The following is a 16852-nucleotide window of genomic DNA, read 5'->3' on the forward strand; positions in this document are numbered from 1 at the left end:
GGCCACACACCTCCCAGTGGCAGGGCTGGGACTAGACTCCAGGTGGCTGCTCTTCCCCTCCCCGCCCCGCCTCCTCCGTGTCCTCCTTTTTGACAAGATTGGTATCGCCATGTTTATGTCTAAAAGATGCCACTTCGGCTCCCAATTTTCGTGATGTATTTGTAAAAAACATAAACCTCGCCGTAATTATAGCAATTTAAAAATCTTGTTGTCCACCTTACAACACGGCTAGAAGATCCATAGTTAAATCGTATAACGGATCAGTGCCATAAATAAAACAGCAGTTCATATTACAAACTCTCTCCTGAAGGTTAGCATGATTTTTGATATGGAAATTATATTAGGGTTTTACCTTGATTTTTATTACACTTTACTTATTTTCTTTGCATTTAGTTCCACCAACTCCTAGCATTGCTCAGAGACTGAAAAATCTAATGCTCATAGAACACATGCTTCTGACACCAGCCAGTGGTGCCTCCCACCGTCCTTGAACGCCAGGCCCAGAGCTAAACGTTATCCGTTGGCACTCAGCACCGATTTCTCCGTTTGTCTACATTCCCTTCTCCATCTGACCTCTGAAAGCTAGGTTTCCCAGACTCTCTTGCTGCTGGAGTTCTGGATGGAATTAGATTCTGCCCCCGAGATGCTCTTGTGAAAGAGAAATAGAGAGCGTTTCCCCTGCAGCAGCGTAGCTAAGGAGTGGGCCTCAGTCTGTGTGGGTTTTTAATGGGAAAAATTCCATGTTCCACTATCTCGTGAGAAATATTGTCAGAAGTTTCCAGAGATTTCATGCATTGCAAGAACTGCAGGGGGTGATCCTGAGTCCCAGTGAGCAGCCAGCCTTCAACTTTCCATTCCTATAGCCCAGTCAAGTAATGTTGAAAGCACCAGATTCCTAGGATTAAATCCCTCCCTGACTGCGTGAAGTACCTAGAATGGGTTCAGTTTGCTGTTTTAAGCCCTGATGAATCCAGTAGGTCAGGGAGCCAAGAGGGGGACATCCAGCTTTAGCTCTGACCTGCGTTCCTCTTGGTCTCCAGGCTCTTCAGGGAGCGGCGGCGGCGGCTGGGAGGGTGGCTCTGGGGGCAGTGCCAGTCTGGAGGCCAGAGGGAAGCATGAGGACAACTGTCAAGATCATTACCAACACCCTTGATGAAGTGTATTGCATGCCCCGTGGGTGATGCTCATCACCTCATTTTATTCCATGGGTACCTCATACTTAAGATTCACCATGGAAAAACTATGCAGTCTTCAACAAGTCACAGCCTCTCTGGGCATTATTATTATTATTATTTTTAAATTGATTTCAGAGAGGAAGAGAGAGGGAGAGAGAGATAGAAACCATCAATGATAAGAGAGAATCATCGACAGGCCTCCTGCACTCCCCCTACAGGGGACCAAGCCTGCAATCTGGCATGTGCCCTGATGGGGGACCCAACCGTGACCACCTGGTTCATAGGTCAACGCTCAGCCACTAGGCAACACCAGCCGGGCACTGGGGGTTACTTTTGCCAGCTATGTAAAGTGAGTACAATCATTGGAATTGTAGAGTTCTATCAGTGGAATCGTGCATATCGATTGCAGTAGACAGAAACTCATGATATAACTATTTATAGCTGAAAGAACACACTGCTAGTTGTCCCCAGTATCCATCCTCCTCCTCTCATCTGTAGCAACTAAACCTCCATCTTTATATATATCACTCAGAATGAAGAGTACATTTCCCAGTACACGTCCCTTGGGCCTACGTGGGGCCATGTGACTGAGTTCTGGCCAACGAATGTGAGAATAGTGTCCTCTCCTTCCCTCTTCCCTTCATCCTCCTGCCTGGAATGAGGTTCTGATGAGGTGCTATCTTGGAAAATGGCAGAACAATAAGCTAGAAGCAGCCTGAATCCCAGAATGATCTCTGGATGGTGACTGAGTGAGAAATAAACTTCTATCTTATTTGAGCTGCTATTATTTTATCTCTGATTCATATGGACAAACCTATACCTCAACTAAGACAGAGTGAGTTACTTGTACTATTATCCCCACTTTATGGACAGAGAAACTCAGACTCAGAGAAGAAATGTGACTGGCCCATGGTAAGTGCCAAGATCCTGAATTTTAGCCCATCTGTTCAATGCCAAACCCCATGTTCTTAACCACTAGACAGCATTGCCTCCATCCCTGCCACCCTCCTGCCCACCTCCCACCCCCTGCCTGTACCTGAGCTTGCCAAGGTGTCCATCCCTGTGCTCATCTTCAGGTCCAACCCAGCATCCTTGAACACAGCAAGCCCGTCTTTCCCACTGCCGGCGGTGCAGCCAATGTCGTGTTCCTCCACCACATCCCAGACCTGGGGGGCCAGAGAGGAACCTGGACTTGGAGCCTGTATGACCTCCAGGGAAGGAGCAATAATGCACTGCAATTGCTGGCTCAAGTAGTAATTCTCACACTATCTGCCATTGATTGAGTTCTTACCACCTGCCAATCTCTATGCTGTGCCCTAGCTACTTGCGTCCTTGCAACCGTTGATGTTGCGTTTTACAGCTGAAGAAGATGAAACTCCAGCTAGAATGTCCAGGCAACCTTTTGACCCCAAATGCACATGTACTCACCTTCTTCTGTGTGAGCTTGTGTTTGCTGTTCAAGACGTAAACAGCCTTGTCCACGGCCACAAGCCCCACTGTGGCCTCTGCATCACCTGTCACCTTTATGTCCACCTTGCTGTTGGGCTCCAAAGAACTGAAGGAGTCTTCATGATTTAAGCCAACCTTCAGCTGAGCCAGGAAAAAGAGATATGTCATAAAAAAGGGCTTATAGACTGCCAAGGGGCTTCCCCAAGTCCACTTTTTTTTTTTTAGTTTATTGATTTTCAAAGAGAGAGGAAGAAGGGGAGAGGGAGAGGGAGAGGGAGAGAGAGAGAGAGGAAACATTGATTTGAGAGCACAACATTGATTGGCTGCCTCCTGCATGCCCCCTACTGGGAATTGAGCCTGTAACCTGGGCTTGTGCCCTTGGCCAGGAATCGAACCAACAACCTCCTGGTGCATGGGACAATGCCCAACCAACTGAGCCATACTGGCCAGGGGCCCAAGTTCACTTTCAGGTTCATGTTGCCTACAACTCTGATGGAGCATTAGGGAACTCCACCAGACCAATTCCAGCTCCACACATTTACTTGCATCATCTCCACTCCCTAGGTTGAGCTTTTAAAGCCACATCTCTTCCTCTTACACTCACTTGCCCCTAGGCTGGGAGCCCTTGAACTTGGACAGACCCTCTCCCGAGCTTTATGATGGTGATGTACAACTTTAAGGAGTTTGGCTCACCGTCCCCATGCATCTGTCTTTCACATCAATCCATATGGAATCGGCTACAAGTTCAGGGTCCTGGCCTGTTCCTCTGGGCAGTAAATAAAAAGCCAGGATGCGGAAGGAGGGCAGCATCTCTGAAGTCACATCAATGATGGCTGACGTGTAGACACTCCCGTGACTTTTTAATTGATGTTTGGTAGACACAATCTGACCCTTACTCAGGACCTTAAAAACAGGGGAAGCCAGGATAAGAAGGGCAGGGCCAGCCCACAAGAGAGGTCCTCAGTCCCTATGCTTCGTTCCTTGGCCTGAGCTTACCCCAGATGGGTCCCACCTTCACACCATGTTCACAGTTCCTTCAACTCAGCTACCCAAGACTGTTCCAGGGAAAGAATTCCTTGGCTCAAGCCCTGGTCCTCGTCCCTCACCAGGATGGTGAAGTGAGTGATCTGATCCTTGGCTGCGGGGTTCAGATGCCTTGTGTGGAGGCTCAGCTGGAGGCTGCTGCCAACTTCGGTGTCAGACGTCTTCGCCTCTATGTGCAGGAAGTTCCCTGACCCATCCTGAGTTGAGTAAGGCCAAGCAGTCATCCTGGCTGATGCTTGATCCTCTGGCCGGAGATGCTCATCAGTTACCACCTGGGGAGATTGATGGGCAACTAACTCTCAATCCTTTCCATTTACACAACCCCACCATTTCTGCCCCATCGGATTGGTACCTGGATAGGGAGCTGCTTCAGCTGTGCATCTGTGTTGATGGTCAGAGTGGCCACCCCACTGGGTGAGGTGTACATTTTGCGGTCTTGGCAGCGAACGAGAACTCTGGAGGCTGGGGACCCGTCAGGATTTGAGACGAAGACCTGAGGAGGAGTGTGGTGTGAGATAAAGGACAGGCCTGGGGGCAGCCTGCTGTGAGAGGTGGGAGCTGTGAAGGCCACCTGGATGGGACTGCCTTGGACAGCTGTGCGAGTTGTGCACTGAGCAAACATCAGGGATACCATTCACACTAGAGTCTTTGTGAATGGAACCCTTAGAGCATTGCTGCACACATCCATAGGTGGTAGCCCTGGGTGTTGGTGTGCCTGTGGGGTGAAGGTAGGGTGGAATTGGGGGTGGAGCAGTAGGAGGAGACATGGAGGGCTTGGGTGGGGGGGAACAGAGCAGGACTGGGACTAAAGTAATGCCCATCAGACATCTCAAGGTCACCCCAAATGAATGTATGAGAAAACAGCGTGCTTGCCGTGCAAATGTAGCCTCAAGATAAACCCTTAAGCACCATGTTCCAGCCTGACTGTGACTCCTAAGCTCCCATAGAGAAATTATGGAGCCCTCTCTGTGCTTTGGGAAGGCATGGGTTAAGACTTGAGGAAACCTTGAGATTAATCTGGGGGCATGATGGACTCAACTCTAAGAAAGACTGGGGGCAGCTGAGTCCAATGTGGATTTTTATTTCTGGGGTGTGGCTGTTTGAGGGAGGGGCCCCTGAGTCCTTAGGTGGAGTGAACTCAGACTCTGACCCTAAAATGGAAGGGCATCCCTGGCTTGAAATACTGGGGTGTCCTGGTGAACTTGATGTTGTATGGGCTTCGGGCAATCTTCACCGCTGAGGTCTCGGCCTGCACCATCTCACCCCCTATAGAGAGAGGGAACCATGAGGTCTGTGGAGGAAATTTAATTTCTTGGGGGAGTGGCAGGGCAGCAGGTATGGGAGGCACATGTTGGAGATGATGACAGGGAAAGACAGCAACACAAGTTCAACTCCTGCCAGCCCTTCTGACATTTCCCCATTTCTCTGATGAGGAAACACAGGCAGGAGGCCACCTGAGGTCACGTGGGCAGAATGTCTGGGCTGAGAAGGAACACAGTGTCCTGAACTCAGCCGTGGGCCTGGGTGAGGGCAGCACCTGAGGAGAACACAGTGACGTTGACATAGATCGAGGCCCCTATGAAGTCCTCTTCTGGGCCTTGGAATGCAGCCATCAACGTGTCCTTCTGGAGGGAGACGTGACCCTTGCCTCTAGAGATCTGCTCTCAGGGCAGGAGAGAGGAGAGGAGGTGGTTTCGTGGGGAAGTGAAGGAGGGTTGGGGGGAAAGGAGGCTGGGGAGGGGTCCGAATTGGTTACCTCCACCCTCTGTAGAGAACTTTGAATGGCGATCCGGCGGGAACCCAGTTTCACCCCGAAGATGGCCAGGGCATGTCCGTCCACCGGCTTGTTGAATATATACCTGGGGGATAAAGAGACGCTCCACTGGCTCTGAAGTATCGCACAACCTCCCATGGCTGCAGAGACGGCCTGTATGATCTCAGAGGGCTGCAACCCGCCGTGAAACTTGGGGAAGGGCAGAGGCGGCCCCCTGGAAGCTAAGGTTTCATTGCTGACCCACAAAATCCTTGGAGGTGACAAATATGTTACATAAAGCCTTTTTGAGTTGTAGATGTGGCTTGTGAAACCTCACGAGATGGTAGAGGTATATTGTACTACGATTTGGAGCCACATAGGAGTCTGGACAACCTGTGGGGTGGCAGAGGTGCCCTGCGCAACATGATAAAGCTTCAGGCATGGTCTGTATGACGTTAAGAAGTTGCAGGCATGGCCCTGACAAGCTTAGGTGGACAACATGGCCTATACAACCTCATAGAGCTGTGGAGATGGTCAGTAAACCCCACAGGCAGCAGATATGGCATTTGTAGTCTCATAGTTCTACAGAGGTGATTTGGGTAACATCACAAGGTGCCTGTGCAACCTTGTGGACCCTCCGAGGTGGTCCACACCATGAGATGTGGGGCGCTCCATTAGGTAGACAGGGTGGCCTGTACAACCCCAGAAGCCTGAAGGGATGGTCTGTACAACCTCACAGGTGGCAGACGTGGTCTGTACAACCTCCTGGGACGATGAGGGTGACCCAGAATATCTGATGGGTGTCAGAAAGTGCCTTCATGATGCCCCAAGTGCTATACACGTGACCCAATTCTTACTACCCCTCAGTTTCTTTTTAAAAAAAATATATATTTTATTGATTTTTTACAGAGAGGAAGGGAGATGGATAGAGAGGTAGAAACATCGATGAGAGAGAAACATCCATCAGCTGCCTCCTGCACACCTCCTACTGGGGATGTGCCCGCAACCAACGTACATGCCCTTGACCGGAATCGAACCTGGGACCTTTCAGTCCGCAGGCCGACGCTCTATCCACTGAGCCAAACCGGTCAGGGTCCCTTTAGTTTCTTGGTGTCCTTGGTCCTTAGGCCAGACTAAGAGTGAGGGGACTCACCAGGCCTGGATCTCCACACACAGAGAGTCATCACTGAGGTAGAAGAAGCTCTTCTTTGGGATCAGCTGGACCTCAAAAGAAGGGAGCACTGGGAGGAGGAAAGGCACCCTCAGCCGCTCACCGTCCTCGCCCTAACCCCTCCCTGTCCTGCTCCTCCCCTGGTGACTCTGGCCACCCCCGAGGACTGGAACGTGCATCCCTGTCACCGGCGCCCAGTCCAGGCCCTGGCACACAGTAGGTGTGCCACAAGACCTCCTCTGCATCTCCAGCCCTGCTTCTGGCTTGTCCCACCTCGCCCTCCCCGTCCCACGCTGCTCACCATACTCCTTCACGTCAAAGGCTGCTTTGAACTTCAGCTTGGCTGCACTTTGGTAACTGGCTTCGATGGTCCAGGTCCCAAAACTGAGGCACAGAAAGTTAGGAGAGATGGAGACTGAGGAGGCCCCCCCCTGCCCCCACCCCCCGGCCCTAGGGCTCCCAGTAGGGCACCTGATGAGCTCTGGGAGGTGGAAGGAGCTTGCGAAGATACCGCTGCTGGCCAGCAGATCCTGGCTGATCACAGTGATCCCTTCCGGGTTCTGCGGGGACAGCGGGTGGGTGGTTCATCCCCCAGGCCCTCAGCACACGATATAACCCCAGTGCCTGGGACCCACCCTGCCAACAGGAGAGGCCACCTTGATGTCCAGAGTGAATGTCCTGGTCACAGGATCCATCTTGTGGTTCACAGTGAGCACCCGGTACTGAACTGGAGGAGGAGGGAAGACGCTGAGTGTTGGGTAGAGTTTGGAGAGGGCTGTAGTCATTATAGTCTTGGGCAGTGGGGGGACCTAGGCAGGTGGGATACATTGGGCATTGGGGGAGGCTGGGGGGAGAAGCAATGTCTGCTCCAGGCCAAGTGCGCAGAGGCTGTACCCATGTGCTCAGGGGTGTAGATGGTCTTGTCCGTCTGGATGAAGATGTAGCCAGCATGGGGAGCCACCAGCACCACCTTCTCCATGAATGAGGAGGTGGAGGTGGGTGCCCATGTTGCCCGGATGATGACATGCTGCTGCCCTGGCTGTGGGGGGTATACCAGGCTCTCGGGAACCTGGGGAGAGATGCCCACACTCCTCAGGCCCTGCTGGGGTCTCCATCCCTGGGAGCAAAGCCCTGGGCCAGATCTTGGGAGAGCCAGCTGAACGGGGGCCCTCCAGCTCTGCCTTTGGGAGCAAGGTCGTGTGGCTGTGCAGGTTGCTCCTGCACAAGGACATTGCCTCCAAGCGGAGTTACAATCCAGGCCGTGGTCAGTTTTCCAAGTCACCAGCAGAGGGCGCCTTTATAATTAGCACAGAGGAATCACATATGACCTATATTATAGGCTAATAATCATGGCCCTTCTGGGAGCCCAGATGAAGGGATTTTGGATTTCTAAATGGACAGAACATAAGGGGAGCACTAAGGAGATCCATGCCCTGCGTCTATTCCTAGCGCATCTAATGGAAGTCCCCCCTAGAGCCTGCCACTCTCTGCCCTTGCTGCCGGCCTGGAGCCGCCCTTTGTGGCCACCCACACTGGCCCGTCTCTTACCATCAGGGCTGCCTGGCTCATGAAGTGGTTTTCCGGTGAGAGAGTGAGCTGGCTTCTGGCCACCTCCGCCTTCTTCCGGGGGAAGTCCCACACAGTGAGGTTCACCTCCAGGGTCCCGGTAAGGGGCTGCCCGGAGTCCGAGTGGGCCTGCACGTGGATGATCTCAGGGTTGCCGACCCGCAGGACTCGGGGGGTCACCAGGATATACCTGCCGACAGACAAACACAGGGCCCAGGGGCCTCCGTGGGGGAGGCAACGGCAGAGACCGACGGGGTCCCCTGCGGGGAGTCATGAAGACCACAGAGTGTAGGCAGGTTCCCCTCAGCTTCCCAGACTCACAGTGGCTCAGCATGGGTGCGGGGGATCCCCAAGAGGAGCAGAATCAACCCCAGGGACCAGGGCACGTCCATGGCAGTGGGACGGTGATGTGGGCCGCCGGCCACAGATGCCTGTCCTCTTATCCGCCCGGCTCTGGCCTGTTTGCCTTGGCCTGTCCTGGCTGAGTTAATATCTAACGGACATGGGAGGGGATCCCCAGAGACTCAATGGGAGCAGAGCGGCTGCTCCTTCTTCTCAGCCAAGCCTCCCCTGGGGTGCCCGGGACAGTAACATATCCATTTCCCAATCACAGGTTGGAGCAGCCATAAGGCATTTAGCCGTGTAGCTCCAGGGTCCACCATAATGGAACCTTCTGAGAAATGCCCGGCTCAGATCCTTTTTGCTCTTTAAATTAAAAAAAAAATTATATATATATATATTTCTGAGAGGAAAGGAGAGGGAGAGGGAGATAGAAACATCAATGATGAGAGAGAATCATTGGCCACCAGCTTGTAACCCGGGCATGTGCCCTTGACCGGAATCAAATCCAGAACCTTTCAGTTCTCAGGATGATGCTCTATCCACTGAGCCAAACCAGCTAGGGCTAAATCTATATTTTTATTGATTTCAGAGAGGAAGGGAGAGGGAGAGAGGCATAGAAACATCAATGATGAGAGAGAATCATTGATGAACTGCTTCCTGTATGCCTCCCACTGGGGATTGAGCCCGAAACCTGGGCATGTGCCCTGACAGGGAATCAAACCCTGACCTCCTGGTTCATAGATTGACAATCAACCACTGAGCCACCACGACCGGGCTAATTTAAAAAAATAGATATTTTTTATTGATTTCAGAGAGAGAGGAAGGGAGAGAGAGACAGAGAAATCTCAATGAGAGAAACCATCCATCTGCTGCCTTCTGCGTGCCCCTACTGGGGCATGTGCCCGACCCGGAATCGAACCAGTGACCGCCCTCCCTCTATGGAGCCACGCCTTTGGCTCTGGATCTTTCCGCACCCAGCATCTTTCCCCTTCTTTGCAGGAGACAGTTATGCTCGGTAAACTGTGACCATTGTCCTTTGTCCCCAAATCATGCCAAGCTCTTCTGGGCTCCTTTTCCAAAGGCGAATTATACATATTAAACCCGGGACAAAAACACATCATGCTTGAAACATCTCTGGAAGAAAGCTTTCTCTGTTCGGAAATAATTCTCTCTGGCTGTTTAAAGGGCCCATTAAAGATGAAGGGCCGCTTTGTGGTGTCTGCCTCTCAGAAGCAGGCGGGGTTGCAGACAAGGTTGTCTGGTTTTTCCTTCTTCTGGGAACTCAGGGCTGCTAGCTTGGCGGGTGGGGGTGGGGGTGGGGGTGGTCTTGCCTCTTGGAGGGCCCCAGATCTCCCCAAACAACGATGATATACATTTATCCAACAAAGATTCATTCAGTATCTACCAGGAGCCCAGCCCTACTTGGCATGCTGGGGACACAGCAGTGACCACAACAGACAGAGTCTCTCCTGGGCCGCAGGCGTGCCATCTTCCTAATCCCCCTCGCCTTCTGTGCGTTAGATTCAGCGCGTGCTGACTTTCCAGACCATCCTTGCAGAGCACCGGAACCCCACGTGTGTCCGAAACAAGGGGGGCAGGTAGCATCTAGCTATTGATTCCTCGGGCATTTATTGAACACTTACTATGTGCCAGACGCTGTTTTACATGCTCTGTGTACATTCACATAAGTCTCACAGCCGTGCTGAAGTAAGAATTAGCACCCATTGTAAAGATGAGGAAACCGAGGCCCCAGGAGGGTGGGTGAGCCACGTGCGCTGAGGCACACGGATGAGCTAAGAGGATGGGCAAGGCGCTTACATCCGTGGTAAACAATCTCTTAGGAAGCAAGGAATCAGCAGAATCAAATAAGGCCTGGGTTGGTGAAGCAGGTGACATCTAACTTAGGAGGTTCTAGAACTTTGGTGTTCATCTGGGGTGGTCCAGGCTCTCAGGGAATCTCCACCGGTTCTGGCCAGCTCTCCTTTGGCTGGGATGAGCCCTCTCCTTCCCATCTTTGTCCCGCACCAGGTGTCCATACCCCCCCTCCCCCCTGTCCCGGGGCCTCCCAGGTCCAGGACAGGGTGTTGTCCAAAGGTAAGTGGCGCAGAGGTGCTAGCCTCAGTCCCTCCCACTTTCTCTCCTGGCGGGGCTTCTTCAGGCAGTTCAAGTGGCTCTGTCTTCCGAGTGGGAATCCTTGCCAGGTGGGCACATCTGAGCCTTTTTTGAAGCATGCTCAGGCCTGTGGCTCCCTAGAGCTTCTGTTTGACTTGGGGGTGGTTCCAGGAAGGGAAAAAGTGTCCTTGCTGGCTCAGGTAGGAGGTTGCTCTCAGCGGATGAACAGCAGAGGAGACAGCAAACACTGAAAGCAAACAGGGTGGGGGGAGGTGCCTGTTGGGATATGACCTTGCCACCCAATGAACAAATGGATGGAGACAAAAGCAGGTATTGGGCGAGCGAGGGGTAGCAGACACTCTCATCTCATACAACTGTTCCCTCTTACCCCACCCCACCCCACCCCACCCCACCCCAGATTCCCCCAAAGAAGAATGACAAGCCTTTGTTCAATTACTGTGCATGAGGCACCTATTGTGTATCTGGCCTTGTTGTAGGTGTTGAGAACACAGCAGTGAACATGACAAAACTCTTGCCCTTTTGGAGTGGATAGTTACTGTAGACACGTCCACCAGGACTGTCTCTCTTTTTTTTAAAAAAATATGTTTTGTTGATTTCAGAGAGGAAAGGAGAAAAAGAGTGAGATAGAATCATCAACGGTGAGAGAGAACCATTGATCAGAAACCCAACAGGGGCATGTGCCCTGACCGGAAATTGAATGCTGGCCTCATGGTTCATAGGTCAACGCTTAACCTCTGACCACACTGGCCGGCCAAGGACTGTCTGTCTGTCTGTCTGTCTCTCTTTTTCAAATATTTTATTGATTTCTTACAGAGAGGAAGGGAGAGGGACAGAGAGTTAGAAACATCGATGAGAGAGAAACATTGATCAGCTGCCTCCTGCACACTCCCTGCTAGGGGTGTGCCTGCACCCAAGGTACATGCCCTTGACTGGAATCGAACCTGGGACCCTTCAGTCCGCAGGCCGACGCTCTATCCACTGAGCCAAACCTGTCAGGGCAGGACTGTCTCTTTTAATCCTTTCAGCAACTTAACCCACGGCCCCATTTTGCTGATGAAAAAACCCAGGCACTGGAGGGTGAAGTGTCCTGCCCCAAATTTTGCAGCTTGGAAACGGAGGCACCGGGAGGTTGAGTGACTTTCCCAGGGTTACGCAGCAGTTAAGCGATGGAGCTGAGCTCCTGAACCCGGGCTTCAGGGGGAGCAGGAGGAGGGTAAGTAAGAGGTGGGGAGAGCCTGCGGGCTCCACCTGCCCCCTCCAGCCGGTCATGGCCAAGTTCAGCCTCTCGCTTGGCCACGAGAGGGCGCCAGCTAGCCTCCGGCCGGGCGCCGAGGAGCACCGGCCCCCTCCCGCAGGAATGCGGGCGGTGGAGGGCGGGGAAGTGGGCCGCCCCCCGGAGCAGCTGCTGCTGCCGCTCAGATTCCGCCGGCCGTCCTCCCCCCGGAAGCCCGCGTTTGCAGCGAAGAGGCCGGCGCGGGAGGAACGGCCTGGCAGGGCTGTGTGGTCTGTTTCCCCTCCGCCGCCTCCTCCAGCGCTTCCAGCCGGGGCTTCCCGGGAAAGGCCGGGCTGGGCCCAGGAGGCCAGGAACAATACCCATAGGAACACCACGACGAAGGGCTGTCACTTCTGAAACTAAGTTCTGGCACTTTCTCTCCGGCAACGCCTCTATTTTACAGACAGGAAAGTGCTCTTGGTGGCTCAGGCCGGAGGTGTCCGGAGCGCTCGGCTTGGACTGTGCAGCCAGGAGGAGCCCAGCTCAGTCACTTCCAGTCCCACCCATGGCCCAGGGCTGGGAGAGTCTCATGTTAACGTGTTAACTTACCCACCCACCCATTCATTCATTCATTCATTCATTCATTCATTTATCAGGTATTTGGGTATCTATCATGTAGTGGATCCTGGGGATACGGCCGAGCACACAGACAACAGTCTCCTCTCTGTGAAGTTGACATTCTAGTGGGTAGAGATGGGCAAGAAACACAGTGACTATAGCTGTAGCATGTATGTCAGTGATGAGCAAGGAAGCGGTTTAAGGGGATGGAGTGACAGGGTACTACCTGTGGGGGTCAGGGGGCCTCTCTGAGTTGGTGACTTTGAGCACTTAAGGAGGTGGAGCAGGAAACCATGTGGCCATAAGAGGAAAGCATTCCCGGCAGAAGGAACAGCCAGCGCAAAGGCCCCCAGGCGGGAGTGTGCACAGCATGTTCAAGGAGCAGCAAGGAGGTCGGCGTTCCTGGAATGAAGTGGGTGAAGGGGAGAGAGTGGGAGATGAGTTGAGACAGGTATTCAGGGATGAGATCCTGTAGGGGGCTTACCTGACGGTTGGTGATTCAAATCTAAGTAAGAGGGGAAACCATCGAAGAGTTTTGAAAGAGGGGTGACATTATTTTTCTGTTTTAGCAGAATCATTTTGGGTATGTCCTTTGTTACTATGACTTGAAATCCAAAATTCATCAGTACAGGACTGATTGCACAAATTATCGTTCATGGATATATATATATTTAAATATTTTTTATTGGTTTCAGAGAGGAAGGGAGAGGGAGAGAGATAGAAACATCAGTGATGAGCGAGAATCATTGATCGGCTGCCTCCTGAACGCCCCCTACTGGGGATCAAATCCACAACCCAGGCATGTGCCCTGACTGGGAATTGAACCATGACCTCCTGTTTTATAGGTCAATGCTCAACCACTGAGCCACACCAGGAGGGCCATGGATATATTTTCCATTGATTTTTAGAGAGAGTGGAAGGGAGGGAGGGGGAGAGAGAAGAAAGAGAGAGAGAGAGAGAGAGAGAGAGAGAGAAACATCGATTGGTTGCAGATCCTTTGGTGTTCAGGCCAACGCTCTAACCTCTGAGCTACACAGGCCAGGGCAGAATTGTTTTTTAAAAAAATTCTTTAATTATGTAAACCCTCCCCCCCCCCAAAAAAAACACACAACCCCACCATTGTGAACATTTTACTTATTCAAAAGATCTTTTTAAGGCTCCCCTGGGCTGCTATGTGGAGAGGGGATTGTAGGGGCAAATGCAGAAGGCGGGAGGGGAAGAGGGCTGGTGCAATACTCCAAGGGAGAAATGACGGTGGCCGGACTCGTGTGGAGGCCACGAAGGTGTGCGACGTGGCTGGTTCTGAATGTATTGTGCGGGTCACGTGAACAAGATCTCCTGATATACTGGCTGTGAGGTGTGACAGAGAGGAACTAGAGATGACTCCAAGGTTTTTAGCTGGAGCCACTGGAGGAACGGACTTGTTTTTGTTACGATGGGGAAGACAGGGGGATCAGGTATGAGTGTTGAAATAAAGAGGCAAAGGTTGGTGCGTCTTGAACACTCTTTGAACTGCCAATCTCCGTTGACTCCGTGGTAAACAATAAAATAGCAAAAGCATTCAGCTAGTTAATAACAGTTGTCTCCCCACCCCCCACACTTATTTTTATAGCTGCCATCTGGATTGGCGACGCTTCTTCCTTAAATGCACCCGAAACTGACTCAGGGTGATTTAAGCTGCAAAGGAATTCAGTGGCTGGGTGCTGGGGGCTCATGCAATCGCCAGCCTTGGAAGATGAAGAGGAACAAAGTGACCCTGGCTGGCTGGCTGGCTCAGTTGGTTGGCGCGTCATCCGGGACAGCAAAAGGTTGCACGTTCAATTCCCGGTCACAGCACACTTAGGCAATCGATGGATGTTTCTATCTCACGTCGATGTTTCTCTCTCTCCCTTCCTCTCTCTCTAAAATAAATAAAACATATCATTGGGTGAGGATAAAAAAAGGAAAAAAGAAAAGGAACACAGTGGGGGTGCAGGGCAGCAGCTGAGGCCACAGCTTAAACCATCACCCCTGGAACCAGCCGGCAGCTCCAGGTTTTGCTGTCAAGCCTGGCAATACATGGCTCCTGTCTCCTCGGCTGCGTGTCCTCGCGGATCCTGCCTCCTCTGTGTGGCCGCCTCTCCATTCTAAGTCATATGCATCTGCTGAGTGGAATGGGGCTTACACGCTCACCCTCTAGCTGCAAGAGAAGCTGGGAGGGAAGGGCTGGTGTTTTTTCACACAGCAAGTCTATGAGTGGGGAGTTTGTGTTACTGTATGCCTCACCCACAAATGAATATCCAGTTCGGCTTCACTTATGGTGACTATGATGGCTTTTCCTTTTTTTAAAAAAATATTTTATTGATTTTTTACAGAGAGGAAGGGAGAGGGATAGGGAGTTAGAAACATTGATGAGAGAGAAACATCGATCAGCTGCCTCCTGCACACCCCCTGCTAGGGATGTGCCCACAACCAAGGTACATGCCCTTGACCGGAATCGAACCCAGGACCCCTCAGTCCACAGGCCAATCCTCCATTCACTGAGCCAAACCAGTTAGGGTGGCTTTTCCTTCTTGACAAAGAGAGCAATTTGTCTCCTAAGATGATTCAGTTAAAGGAGATTTTAGGAAGCAAGGAAATGTTGGACATAAAATTCAGGACGGTTGGAGACCTTTGGGGGAAGGCAGGCCGCGAATATCGATCTTGGTGGTCTAGCGAGTGCGCCTTTTGCTCCTCTGCTGTCTGAGGCACATGTGTGACCTCAGCCAGGATCCCAGATGGAAGGGAGAGCACACTCAAGTGGGTCCATGGGGAGTCCTGAGGGGCGATTATGAAGGAAAGGGCAGGGCAGGGCAGGGAGTCCTGTGGCGGCTGGCGCAGTGCCCTCTGCTGGCAGCTGTGGGTCCCATCTTCATCTTTAGCTGAAAGGGGCCAGGGGAGGGGTGGTTCTCAGGAGCTGGAGCTGAGCCTTAGATGGAGAGATTCTGTGTCTCCACCGAGGCCCGATGGACAGCGCTGGCCTTTCTCCTCCCACCCTCTGATCTCCTACCCGGGCCTCCCATGGGCAGAAGCCAACACAACACAACCGGAGGCAAAGGCGGAGGGGAGTGGTTGAGGTACTGGGGGGGCGGGGGGAGCCTCCGGGGGCGATCCAAAGGCCTCCTGCACCTGTGTGCTTTATATGGCCTTTTAAAAATCAATTTCCAAATTGAGATGTAATTCACGTACCATAAAGCTTGCCATTTTAAAGTGCAGAATCAGTGGATTTGGGTATATTCACGCTTGTGCAACACCCCCACTATCTATTTTCATATGTTCTTTTAAAGGTATTACAACATCGTTTCAAAAATCCAATAAGGAAGAGGAGAGAGAACTTCATTTGATAAAACATACGAAGTACCCCCCGTCCCATCTCTCAGACGCCTCTTCCTAGGGCCCCAGACTCAATTTCCCTTCGTCCAGGTCCCTAGAGACCCCTGAAGACCAGCGGAAACAGAGGTGGACGGCCCTGGACTTGACTCCTATCCCTCTCCTCTGCCCCTGACAACCTCCGTTTCTCCATTGACGACCTGGGGAGGTTCTGAGTGCCTCCGTCTGAGGAGAGGAGGCTGCAGAGCAAACACGAATGAAAACAAGGTTGCCCGGAGATGGGCAGGCCGAGGTGGTGGCTGAGCCTGAACCACAGCAAAAACCCCACGCCAAACGGAGCCGTGCAGGGGCCTGTCCTGGTGTTTCCGCGCCATCGCTGCCAACCCTGCTTCACAGCAGGTGAGGCCAGGGGGTCACCTGCCCAGATTCCCCGGAGTCCGTTCGCTTCCAGGTTCACCGGAGGAGGGCCCAGAAACGTGGGATCATTGTTGGGGACTCAGGTGGGACCCCTATCACGTTTCAAATCATTTTAATTGTGGTAAAAAGATACATAACACAACATTTAGCATCTTCGCATTTTTGTTTTGTTTTGTTAATTCTCACCTGAGGATATTTTTCTCATTGCTCTTCGGAGAGAGTAGAAGGGAGGCGAGGGGGAGGAGGGGTGGGGCGGAGAAACATTGATATGAGGGAGATGCATCCACTGGTTGCCTCCTACCGGATGGGGATGTGCCCTTGACTGGGAATTGAACCAAGACCCTGCCTGTGCAGGCTGACACTCTAACCACTGAGAATACCAGCCAGGGCCCATCTTAATGTTTTTAAGTATACAGTTCATTAGTGTTAAGTACAGTCACATTGTCGTGTAACTATCATCACTATCCATCTCCTGAACCCTTCATCTTGCAAAATTGAAGTTCTTTCCCCATTAAACACCGACGCCACATCCCCCTCCCTCCAGCCCCTGGCACCCACCATTCTACTTCCTGTCTATGAATTTGTCTACCATAGGGACCTCATATAATTGGAATCCTACAGTA

The 16852-nt window shown here is 52.2% G+C and overlaps 1 protein-coding gene across 3 annotated transcripts in view; it reads right to left on the bottom strand.

Annotated features, from left to right (window-relative positions):
• Window positions 1-8606, bottom strand: part of LOC132235084 (complement C3-like) — a 30496-nt gene extending 21890 nt beyond the window's left edge. For all 3 annotated transcript variants that reach the window (XR_009452973.1, XM_059696879.1, XM_059696880.1), the window contains exons 1-16: window positions 8480-8606; window positions 8141-8348; window positions 7487-7661; window positions 7249-7319; window positions 7064-7152; window positions 6894-6976; window positions 6575-6662; window positions 5425-5527; window positions 5206-5326; window positions 4819-4934; window positions 4021-4161; window positions 3731-3940; window positions 3318-3527; window positions 2604-2765; window positions 2212-2341; window positions 1019-1096 (exon numbers count right to left, since the gene is read on the bottom strand). Coding sequence is in view for 2 of the 3 variants with exons in the window: in XM_059696879.1 (XP_059552862.1) it covers window positions 1019-1096; window positions 2212-2341; window positions 2604-2765; window positions 3318-3527; window positions 3731-3940; window positions 4021-4161; window positions 4819-4934; window positions 5206-5326; window positions 5425-5527; window positions 6575-6662; window positions 6894-6976; window positions 7064-7152; window positions 7249-7319; window positions 7487-7661; window positions 8141-8348; window positions 8480-8550 (2056 nt within the window). In the remaining variant the exon portion in view is untranslated. The remainder of the gene's footprint in view (window positions 1-1018; window positions 1097-2211; window positions 2342-2603; window positions 2766-3317; window positions 3528-3730; window positions 3941-4020; window positions 4162-4818; window positions 4935-5205; window positions 5327-5424; window positions 5528-6574; window positions 6663-6893; window positions 6977-7063; window positions 7153-7248; window positions 7320-7486; window positions 7662-8140; window positions 8349-8479) is intronic.
• Window positions 8607-16852: the final 8246 nt, after the last annotated feature.

Source organism: Myotis daubentonii, chromosome 5 (genome assembly GCF_963259705.1).
Source record: "Myotis daubentonii chromosome 5, mMyoDau2.1, whole genome shotgun sequence".
NCBI lineage: Eukaryota > Metazoa > Chordata > Mammalia > Chiroptera > Vespertilionidae > Myotis > Myotis daubentonii.